At 35.9% G+C, this 11,457-nt stretch overlaps 1 protein-coding gene across 1 annotated transcript; it reads left to right on the forward strand.

Annotated features, from left to right (window-relative positions):
* Positions 1 to 327: 327 nt before the first annotated feature.
* LOC118037406 (ABC transporter G family member 9) lies at positions 328 to 11,132 on the forward strand. Its single transcript, XM_035043367.1, has 4 exons — positions 328 to 423; positions 603 to 1,392; positions 9,959 to 10,272; positions 10,361 to 11,132. The coding sequence occupies exons 1-4, from the start codon at positions 328 to 330 to the stop codon at positions 11,018 to 11,020; spliced, it is 1,860 nt and encodes a 619-aa protein (XP_034899258.1). The 3' UTR covers positions 11,021 to 11,132.
* The last annotated feature ends 325 nt before the right edge of the window (positions 11,133 to 11,457 follow it).

Genomic DNA, 11,457 nt, shown 5'->3' on the forward strand with positions numbered 1-11,457 from the left:
GTGGTGTGATATAACAGCAAAAGAGATAGAAATGCTTTAAATACGGGTGTATTGAAATTTGAAACTAGTAGAACTTTTGGTAAAGCATCTCTCCCTTTGTTTCAGTTAACCCTACTCGTCTTCATCGATCACTTCTCTCGCATGAACCCTATTCTAGCCTCCTCTTCTCTCTTCTCCTTCTTTGTTCCCTACTTTTGTGTCACATACAATACGTGCTTCTACTTGACATATAAGTATAACAACAGTTGACTGAAACAAATGACCTGGACGTTAATCTCTGTCATTTGTTTTTAGATTGAAAGAGAAATCATAGATTGAGGGACCAACATGGAAGAAGAGATGGCTGACATAGAGGCACAAAATGAGAAACAACCAGAAGTTGCAGCCATTTTCAAGAAAGCCAATAGTGCTATTGCTTTGAAGGTAGGACTGATATGTAAGAATTTAAACCTTTGTTTTTTCTTTCCATTAGTTTAGTGCCATTTTTATTTTGATATAAATGGCTTGATTACATGATGGTTTCATTGCATGTTTTCTGGTTCATTTTTTTTTTTCTGTGTCTTGCATTTTTAAGGTAATCTGGGTTTTGATTAAATGTACAGTTTGAGGATGTAGTCTACAAGGTCAAATTCACGAAATCAGGTTTTTGTGGAAAGATTACCAAAACAGAAGAAAAAATTATCTTGAAGGGAGTCACAGGCAAGGTTCTACCTGGTGAAATGTTAGCCATGTTAGGTCCATCAGGCAGTTCCAAAACAACTCTATTAACTGCATTAGGAGGCAAACTTGGAGGACTACTTGATGGGAGCATAACCTATAATGGAAAGAGCTTCTCCAACTCAATGAAAAGGAACATGGGATTTGTTACTCAAGATGATGTTCTCTACCCTCATTTAACAGTGGCAGAAACATTGGTTTTCACTGCCCTTCTAAGGTTAGAAAATACTTTTACTAAAGAAGAGAAGATCATGCATGCAGAATCTGTAATCACTCAACTAGGTTTGACCAAGTGCAAGAATAGCATCATTGGGGGACAATTTTTGAGAGGGCTTTCTGGGGGTGAAAGAAAGAGGGTCAGCATAGGCCAAGAAATGCTCATAAACCCTAGCCTTCTTTTGTTGGATGAGCCAACATCAGGTCTTGATTCGACAACAGCTCAGAGAATTGTGTCAACGTTGTGGGAACTTGCAAAAGGAGGAAGAACAATTGTAATGACCATCCATCAACCTTCAAGTAGGTTGTTTTACATGTTTGACAAGGTTTTGTTGTTATCAGAAGGCAACCCATTGTACTTTGGGGAGAGATCACAAGTCATGGATTACTTTTCCAGCATTGGATATGCTCCAGCAGTTCCCATGAATCCTGCCGATTTCCTTTTGGATCTTGCAAATGGTATGTTTAATCATATTTACTATGCTAGTGATCTTGCAAATGATACTTTGCTTCTACACTTCCTTAAAAAGTCTTGCATGCATGCGTTGTTAGCGGTTGTTAATTCTAGTACTTAACGTGTATATATGTGATTCGAGTTGGTAAAAGGCTTACTAAAATAGTTAATTAGCTGATTGTGTATAGCATTGAGCTTTACCTGATTTAATTTCTTGCACGTATTTCAGTTTCCAGATAGACAATTACTTAGTACTTGTTTTAGCTGATACTGTTTTCTAACTAGCAATGTGATTAGCTGATTTCGTGCACGTATTTAAGTTTCCTCAAGATGATTTTAGCATCCCACAAATAGATACAGCACCCACTTTCTTTCTTTTCAAAAGCAATGTGTGGATATCCTCAGAAAAAGAAAGAAAGACAGAAACAATTAGTGACTGAAATGCGAATTGAATGAACTGAATCCTCTCTTGTTTTCTTTCTTTTTATTAGCAATGAGGTCATTTTTACACTCGGCGGCATGTTTGATAGGAAAATGTTCCCATGCAGTGTAGAGATTTAGGGAGAAATTACTGGTAGAATCGAAGTGATCATGTCAAAACTCGTTAAGTATATGGGAAATTGTCGAACAAACCAAGGAAATGTTTCCAAACCCATGCAATTCAATTCGGGTGGAATTAATGCTTTTAATCCTATAAATCAAATGCAATTAAAAGATTTTTAATAAAATCTCATATTTGTAAATCTTTTTTAAGTATTAAAAATTGAATTTTAAATGAAATTTAATATTTAAAAATACTATAAAATATCCATTTAGCTTTTTTTTTTTATATATATAAATAAATTAAAGATTTTTTAAGAAATAAAATGAAAGTAATAAGAGTAATACAAGAAACAAAAGTAATACAATTTATCTATCTATATCGATAATTATTATCAACCAATTTATTTACAAACAAAATGTATGTTTCTACTTTGTTAATCGGTCTCTATGGCATTAAGTAACTGTCGATGCAATTATACTTGTAATTAATTCACTTTGTCAAAGTTTCCTATGCGGTTCCCAATTTCCTGTGTTCACAGGATTCTATATAGCAGAAGACTATATTTAAGTTGGTCTGTAGTAAAACTTCATTTTTTAAACGTAGCAAATTAGCACCACAATTTGTCGTGCATGCGTGTCTCCCATTTCTCTAGGGACTTCCATAGAGTTAATTCCAATTGCTGAAAAGATTATTAATTTTCCGGACCGATTCTAATTTGTTGGTCCTCTTCTCTTAGATTAACCCCTTTTCCAATTAAATTAAAAGTGATTTTTTTTTTATATATCAATTTAAAATTTAATTTTAAATAAGAGCTTGGAGCGACTAAAAAAAAGACGAAATGAGAAATTGAGACAAAAACTTGAAATAAGGTTTGTAATAATTAAGAGGTTTAGTGAATTAGATAGCCACCTTTATTATTTATATGATTAACACAGTACATGTATTATAGTCTAGCATATTACACATGATAAGTCAGTACATTAATAATATAATATTTTTTGTTTTAGCACATATTCTATAATACTACCCCTTAAGCTAAAGGTGAGTTATCTACTTGAAGCTAAAACAAAGTAGAGTGAGAGAGTGGCTTAGTAAGAACATATATTAATTGATCTTTGAAGGTGTCGCACTTGACATCGCGGCGGCCCTAAAAATTAATTCTCTTGAATTAATTATGGAAAAAGAACAGATTTCTGGCATCTTGTTCTTTTAGGAAAAATAGTGTTGTTTGATGAGTCACCACCTAGTATTATGGTCACTAGGAATCCTAACTGGTCAATAGAGATTCTATGGTTCGGGATTGGTTACGTAAAAGGAAAGATATTATCACCCCTTAAACGTTCTACCTAAGGCAAACTGCATTGCTGACTTTGTCTTAAATTGCTAAATGTTTATTAGTTTATGCTATGATGATTTGTTTAAATATTCCTGACCCTAGCGCCAGTGAATATTCAAGCTCGAATAATCCCAATTCTAGCGTTGGTAAAAATTCGCAGCTACGAAAAAAATTAGATCAATATTTTTTTTTATTCCCTACTCTAGCATTCGTGAATAAATAAATAAAAACAAATTTATTTTTACGCATGCACATATTTTTAATTTATCTGGCTGAATAAAATAAAATACAACGAATAAAAATAATATAAATTTAAACTGATATTTTTATTCCTGACTCTGGCGTCAGTGAATAAACCAATAAATTTACATTATTTTTAGTCATGCATACACATTTTTTATTTTTTCTATTTTTTTTGTTTTTTCTATTTTTTTATTTTTATTATTTTTTTGGCTGGGCCCAGCTTAGCCCACATGGGCTGGGGTCCAGCCAGCCCGGCCCGGTCACTGGCCCAAGCCAGTGACCTGGCCAAGCAAAAGTAACACGCGTGCGACAAGCCACGCGTGTTGCTGCACTGTGCAAATGCTAATCAACCGAAATAATGCAAGAAGAAAAGGTTACTGACTTGGTCTGCTGAGCGCCTTTCTCCTTCGCCCTGCTTCGTTCTTGTTATTCTGCGAATGGTTTGTTCCTGTGCTCCTCGGTGTTTTCTCCTTTGTTCTTTTCTCCGGTTTCGGGTTCTTCATCCTCCGCTCGTGGCTCCTTTTCTTTAGCCTCCTCTGTTTCTTTGAAAAGAAACAGAGGATCGAAAGTCTGCTCGTGGCTCTCTTATCGTCTCTGTATTATGACTGTCTGGAGGGGGAAAGGGGGTGGCGCAACCGGAGACGAGGGTGGCACTCCTGTGTTGGCTGGCCAATACGCCTCACTGTTTTACGTTTTCTTCTCCAGTTTTTTTGGTTTCTTTTTCTTCTTTTTTCATCTCTCTCGGTTCCTTTCCCCTAGTTTTTCTTCCTCTCTTTCGGTTCTGCTCCCCTCTCCTTCTTTTTTGCGCTCTCTCATCTTCTCTGGCTTTATAGCCAGAGAATGCCAAGCATCTCCACTGTTGAAACGGCTTCACAACCATTACTACTAGAAACGGCTAGGAGGAAGATGAAGAAGGTGATTGACAAAAACAACACCGTTTGTGTGGTGTGAATATCCATTTTCAATCTGGTCACTGAAGTTCTAAAATCATGTAATCAAGTCCCTGGGTAAATTGTAATTGGACCCCTGCATTTCGGCGCCATTTTCAAAATGGTCCTAGGATTTTAATTTTTGCAATTTGGACCCCAATTAAACTCCAAACTTTGATATTTCTTCAATTAAGTCTTTGATTTCATTAATTTAATTAAATCCAAGTCCAATTAAGTCTCAAAACTCATCACTTCTCCAATTAAACCCTTAATTGGATTAATTAAATCCATTTCAAGCTTAATTAGATTAATTTCAAAGTTTAATTAAACCCCAAAACTTCCAATCATTTTGCCATTAACCCAAATTTTAATTCATTCTTCATTTATTTCATTTTACTTATTTTTTCATCATCATTTTTTTTTATCATTTTCAGTAAATAAAATAATAATAATAATTAAAATAAAATGATCAAAAATTTAGTTATGACAGAAGGAATGAAGCGAATTTGAATCTCCCTTTTAGCCACGTGATCACAAACAAAATGATAACCAACTTCAATATATTTTGTTCAAGCATGAAAAATCAGATTAGTAGATAAATAAGTAGCATCCAAATTATCGCACCAGATAGTAGTAACAGAACTATGAGAAAAATACAAATATGACAGAAGATAATGGAGCCAAAGAACCTCAACAGTACCATCAGCCAATGCCTTATACTTTGCTTCAGTTGAGGAACGAGCAACAATGCGTAGCTTCCTAGATTTTCATGAAATATGAGTGGTACTAAGAAAAACAATATATCCACCAGTAGATTTTTGATCATCAAAACTCCCTACCCAATCAGCATCAATGAAACCATGAAGTGATAAACATAAGCCCCGAGTAAGGTGGTGGCCAAAAGAAGACATACCTTTCAAGTAGCGTAGGATATGTTTAACAGCAACCCATTGGCTTTTAGTAGGAACATACATAAACTGACATACCTTATTTACAACATAACATATGTTTGGTCTAGTAAACATGAGATACTGAAGAGCACCAATAATTTATCAAAAACAAGTGGGATTCAAAAATAACACATTAGATGGCAGGTCAATTTTGAAAACAGAGGCAGGTGTTTCAATAGGTTTATATGATGACATGCCAACATGACAGAGAATATCAAGAACATACTTATATTGACTTAGTATGAGTCTCATACTGGTAGGAGTGACCTTAACCCCAAAAAAATAATGGGTATTACCCAAGTCATAAAGCTTAAATTTTGAACTCAATAAGGTAATAAAATGATAAATTAATGTAGAGTTGTTACCAGTAAGTAAAATGTCATCAACATAGACAAATAGATAGCAAATACCATAATTCATAGTCAAAACAAATAGGAAGGCATAAATCTTGGAAGTTTGAAAACCAATAGTCAAAAGAAAGTTACTTAAGCTTGTGTACCAAGCCTGAGGACCTTGTTTTAGACCATACAGAGACTTGTGAAGACAACAACATGACTTGGCATACTTATGAAGATGACAGACATTACCTAGCAGAGTAGAGTCTATAAAAACCTGTAGTTGTGCCATGTAAACAACCTCTCGAAGTGAGCCATTAAGGAAGGCATTTTGGACATCAAGTTTTTGAATATGTCATCCTTTAGACACGACAATAGTGAGAGCTAATCGAACAATAGTTGATTTAACAACAAGACTAAAGGTTTCTAAGTAATCGACGCCTTCTTGTGGAGTGAACCCTCGTGTAACTAAGCAAGCCTTATAGCAATCAATAGAACCATTAGTGTGACATTTATTTTTTTACACCTATCGACAACCAGTCATATTCATGGAGGGATCAAATGGTACCACAGACCAAGTACTATTAGCATGTAAAGCTGCAATTTCAGACTTCATAGCAGTATGTCAGCACATAAAATGGCTAGTCTCCTTAAAATTAAGAGGCTCGAGAGTGGGGGGAGACATTACCTATGGGATTGAAGCCTGTGATAAAGAAGCAACAACTAGAGTGATGTTAACAATCTTGTTCTGTTTGGGAAGCAGCACCATATGGTGATGTCATTGTACTAAAGGAGCAGGGGTCTTGACAAGGGACATCTGTTGTGAAAGAGAATACCTAGAAAGGTCAACATAGAGTTCCATACTTGGTGGAGACAGGGTAGATGACCTGGGTGGAGAAGAAGAGCTTGATGGCTGTGCTGGAGAGATATTAGCTGAAGAAGAAATAGACACATACAATGTCGGCATTACAGACCTTGTACCTGCATAATGGTGAAAAGATATGGAGGCAGATGGTGATAAAAGGACAACGGGGTCAAGTGGTATGGTTGATGATGTTGTAGGCAGAAAGATGGTAAGTGATAGTGGTAGGCGAATAGGTATGGCTAGTGGATGCAGGGAAATTGGTAGACTTGAGAAACGTAAAAACTTGTTCATGAAATCGAACATGATAGGAGATGTAGATACGATTAAACCATAAATTGAGACAACAATATCCTAGATGAGATGAACTATATCCTAAGAACGCACATGAAGTAGAGCGATAATCTAACTTATGAGCATTATAAGGTTGAAGGAAGGGAAAACATAGACATCTGAAAGTACATAAGAAGACATAATTAGGCGGTTAACAAAGCAAATATTTAGAAGGAGATTTGTTTCGCAAAACAGGTGTGTGCATATGATTAATAAGGTAAACAAAGGTTTCAAAAGCATAAGTCTAAAATTTTAAAGGTGCCTTATAATGACTAAGAAGAGTAAGACTAGTTTCGACAATATGACGATGATGACGCTCAACAGTACCATTATGTTCATCTCTATATGGACATATTAGATGATGATGAATACCAATGGTTTTAAAAAATGAATTTAATTTACGATATTTATCACTCTAGTTAGTTTGAACATATTTGATATTCTGAGAGAACTGTCGTTCAACCAAGACTTGAAATTGATGAAACATATTAAATACATCATATTTGACTACAAGAGGATAAAACCAAATAAATTTTATATGCACGTCCAGAAAAAATAACAAAATATCAAAAACCATCCAAAGGTAACATAAAAGTAGGGCCCCAAACATCACTAAAAATAAGTTCATGAGAAGTAGACATCTCATGACTTATAGGCCTTAAAGACAGACGAGATGATTTTCCTAACGAACCCACTTGACATTGAAAATTTAATGATGAGAAGTACATACGACCTTTTTATTTGACGTTAAGTGACTCAGAACATGAGAGCTTGGGTGACCAAGTCGATGATGCCAAACATCAGCAAAAGTGGACAGAAAGGCTTATGTTATACACGTGTTAGAGGACTTTGAAAGGATATAGAGGCCATTTGTACTCTAACAAAAAAAAAAGAACTACCTTGGTTATGAGATCCTTGACATAAAAAAAAAAGAGTGAAACTAAAGAAAAAGATTTAATTTTCATGATAAAATTATTGAACAAATAAAAGTCTTTTCTTAATTTGCGGAACATATAGAATATTAGACAGAGTAAAGGTTTATTTTGGAATATGCAAAATAATATGAGTTGTATTAGATAAAATCAATCCCTTACCATCACCAATATACAATTGATCATTTTCTAGATAAGGTTCTACATGTGTCATACCTACAATGTCTAAAGTAACATGATGATTCGCACCTGTGTCAAAAAACCAAGTGATAGAATTTGTTGTTGAAGCATCACTAAAGAAGTGGTTGGCCGAGGCTTGATTCATATGATGAATAAGCCGAGAACATTGCTGTGCAGAGTGTCCAATGGTGCTACAAAGTTGGCATCTAATTTGTCATGGTCACTGCTTCTGCTGCTGCCAGTTGTTGTCGTAGCTACGGGTGTTCTACCAAGAAAAGCCCCCACTATTTCCATTGTAAGACTGCCTATTATACTGGTTGTAGTTGCTGCGGAAGTGTCCCCTCCAACCTCCCCTTCTTCCTCTCCCCTAATGAGAAGATGAGCCACTTCCATTAAATCCAACAAAGGTACACTGTGCAATATAGGTAGAGGGAGGGAGTGAAGGTGTAGGCAGCAGTGATATAGTAGTCAGAATGGATTGAAAAAAAATCATATGTAAAAACTTGTGTGTAGACATGTGACTATAGAGCTCAGAGCATGCAAGAGGCTCAGCTTTGATCGTCAAACTTGTAACCAAATCTCAAAATTCACCACAAGGGTCTCGAAAAAGCATAAAGGTTAAAGTTAGTGAGGGAGATTGGTCTGCCCATTGCGGCTAGTTCGTCAAATAATCTCTTAGCTTACTACAAGTAGAAAATGACAATATCATCACCTTGATGAAGATCCTGAAGAGAGCCATGTAGTTGTATAATCCTAGAGTTAGATGGAGAGGAAAGAGCATATTCTAAGGTGCTCCAAACCCTTGCCAAAGTTAGGCAGTCCACCACAAGGTGAAGAACATCAATGGAGAGGGATGAGAGTAGAGTATTAAGTATCAGTTGTTCTTGTTGTTTCCATGTTAGAAACACTTAGGAAGGGATAAAACTAAGGCTGATAGAGGCAGCAGAAGAGTAACTAGACAGGTTAAGTGGAGAAGGGCATAAATGCGAGCCATTGACAAATGAGAAAACTCCTTGGCCAATCAAATATGACTTCATCTGCATATGCCAAAATAGATAATTGGAATTGGCAAGTTTTAGGTTAATGACCTGCTGTGTGTTTGAAAGGAGAATAACAGTTGTTGTCATAGTAGAGTGAGCATGACTGCATTGATGTTGGGAGAAGATGCATTGACATTGGTGTTGGGAGAAGAAGAGTTAAGATTGATGCTAGTTGCAGCAAAAACTAAAGGATCCATATTGCAAAATAGAAAACAGAGGCTGATAGCAGAAGTAGTAGCTGAAACAATAGCAAATTAAGTAGCAGAAATCGTTGATCTGGAAGAAATTGTTGTAGAGAAGTAGAAACAGTAGTAAATAAACAGCATAAATCGTTGATTTTGAAGCAGGAACAGTAGCTGATTAGGCAGAAGAAATTGTTGCAGAGAAGCAGAAGAAAAGTCTGTAATTAATTTAAGTCGGAAATCCAATGGTGCTAGCTGCTGTTTGAAAAAGATTGTAAAGGAAGGGCAAATAAAAATCTATTTATATAAATTGACTCTGATACAAGTTGAAATAAGATTTGTGATAATTAAGAGGCTTACTGAATTAGGTAGCCACCTTTGCTATTAATATAATTAGGATAGTACATGTGTTACGGTGAAGCATACTACACACAATAAGTTAATATATTAATAATACAATACTTCTTATTCCAGCACACATTCCATAGTACAGAAAGAGTAGACTTTAAACAGTAGAAATTGAATAATTGATCATCATACGAATTACAAGCACAAGCATTCAACTTCAATGGAGCTTCTCTGTTAGACTAGAAGAATGCTTAATTCTATTTTGGCATTGCTCTTAGACTGACCTGAGTAGCTAATTATTACAATTCAGTAAAACGATCAATGAGGACCTTGTGTTCTTGTGATGATATGTTGCAGGTGTATCATCAAATAGTGAGGTTCCTGGCACTGTTAAGCAGAATCTAGTTTCAGCCTACAAGAGCAATCTTGCAAACAAGTTGAAGTCAGAGGTTCATGAAATTGATGACCCGTCTCAAGATGGATTAAACGATAAGCAAGTCTCACGGTGGGCCACAACCTGGTGGCAAGAGTTTTCTGTATTGTTGATAAGAGGAGTGAAAGAAAGGAAGCATGACTCCTTCTCCGGCCTCAAGATTGGCCAAGTCCTGGTAGTAGCCTTCCTCTCAGGGCTCCTGTGGTGGCAATCTGATGCATCCCATATACAAGATCAGGTAACATTTCGCAACAAATCATCATTTTCTGAAAGCAAGCTCGTCAACTGAAACTGTATCTATAATCTTAACTTTGAATACATTGCAGATGGGGCTCCTCTTCTTTTACTCAGGATTTTGGGGCATCTTCCCTTTATTCCAAGCTATTTTCACTTTCCCCCAAGAACGCCGAATGCTCGGAAAGGAGCGATCTTCCGGCATGTATCGACTCTCATCATACTTCATGTCAAGGATTGTCAGTGACCTCCCGATGGAGCTAGTCCTTCCTACTATATTTTTAACCATAACCTACTGGATGGCAGGGCTGAAAGGCAGCCCTGGAAACTTCTTTCTCACGTTGTCTGTTCTCCTGTATTCTGTGTTAGTAGCAGGAGGTCTAGGACTGGCTATTGGTGCTCTGGTGTTGAACCAAAGATCCGCTACCATAACGGGATCAGTAATCATGCTATCGTTCCTGCTCGCTGGTGGATACTATGTTACACATGTCCCTGCCTTCATTAGCTGGGTGAAGTACATCTCCATTAGTCAATACACATACAAGCTGTTGCTGGGGTCCCAATACAAGCCTGGTGACACCTATACATGTGGCGGCGCCGGAGGAGTTTGTTTAGTCGGAGATTATCCTGCAATAAAAAAAGTGGGGCTTGATGACCAAGTTCTTGGTATCGTAGCATTAGGGATTATGCTTGTGGGTTATCGCCTAATCGCTTATCTTGCTCTCATGAGGATTGGACTGGCTAAAAGGTAGAGCGAATGTTTTCCTTTTGTTTAGTTTTATGTCAGGACATTAATGCTGTATGATTGGCCATAAAACGGAAAAACCAAAGAGGATGTTTCGTATGACTTAAGAAACATTTCCTCTTCACTTCAATGCATAATATCCATGTGTTTTTGCCCTTTTTTTTTTTTTTTTTTTTAACGAGTTCAGAATTTTCGCTAATTTAGACTCTAATTGCTTGCACACATGAAAATGGATCAAAGTTATTTTTCTCTTTTGATTGTAAATTTTAAGTTTTAAATGGTTACTTAGGAGTGTGGTTGTAATTATTTTGTAAAGTATTTTTTATTTGAAAATATATTAAAATATTTTTTTTATTTTTTAAAATTATTTTCAATATCAGTATATCAAAATAATCTAAAAATATTAAAAACATATTAGTTTGAAGTAAATAAAAAATAAAATTT

This window comes from Populus alba, chromosome 1 (assembly GCF_005239225.2).
Source record: "Populus alba chromosome 1, ASM523922v2, whole genome shotgun sequence".
In the NCBI taxonomy this organism is placed as follows: domain Eukaryota; kingdom Viridiplantae; phylum Streptophyta; class Magnoliopsida; order Malpighiales; family Salicaceae; genus Populus; species Populus alba.

What these genes read in the sequence shown, in the direction of transcription:
- LOC118037406 (XM_035043367.1), top strand. Translation starts at nt 328, where the DNA reads ATGGAAGAAGAGATGGCTGACATAGAGGCACAAAATGAGAAACAACCA. An exon ending in ATAGTGCTATTGCTTTGAAG is followed by an intron (nt 424 to 602) that starts GTAGGACTGATA and finishes TTAAATGTACAG; the next exon opens with TTTGAGGATGTAGTCTACAA. An exon ending in CCTTTTGGATCTTGCAAATG is followed by an intron (nt 1,393 to 9,958) that starts GTATGTTTAATC and finishes GATATGTTGCAG; the next exon opens with GTGTATCATCAAATAGTGAG.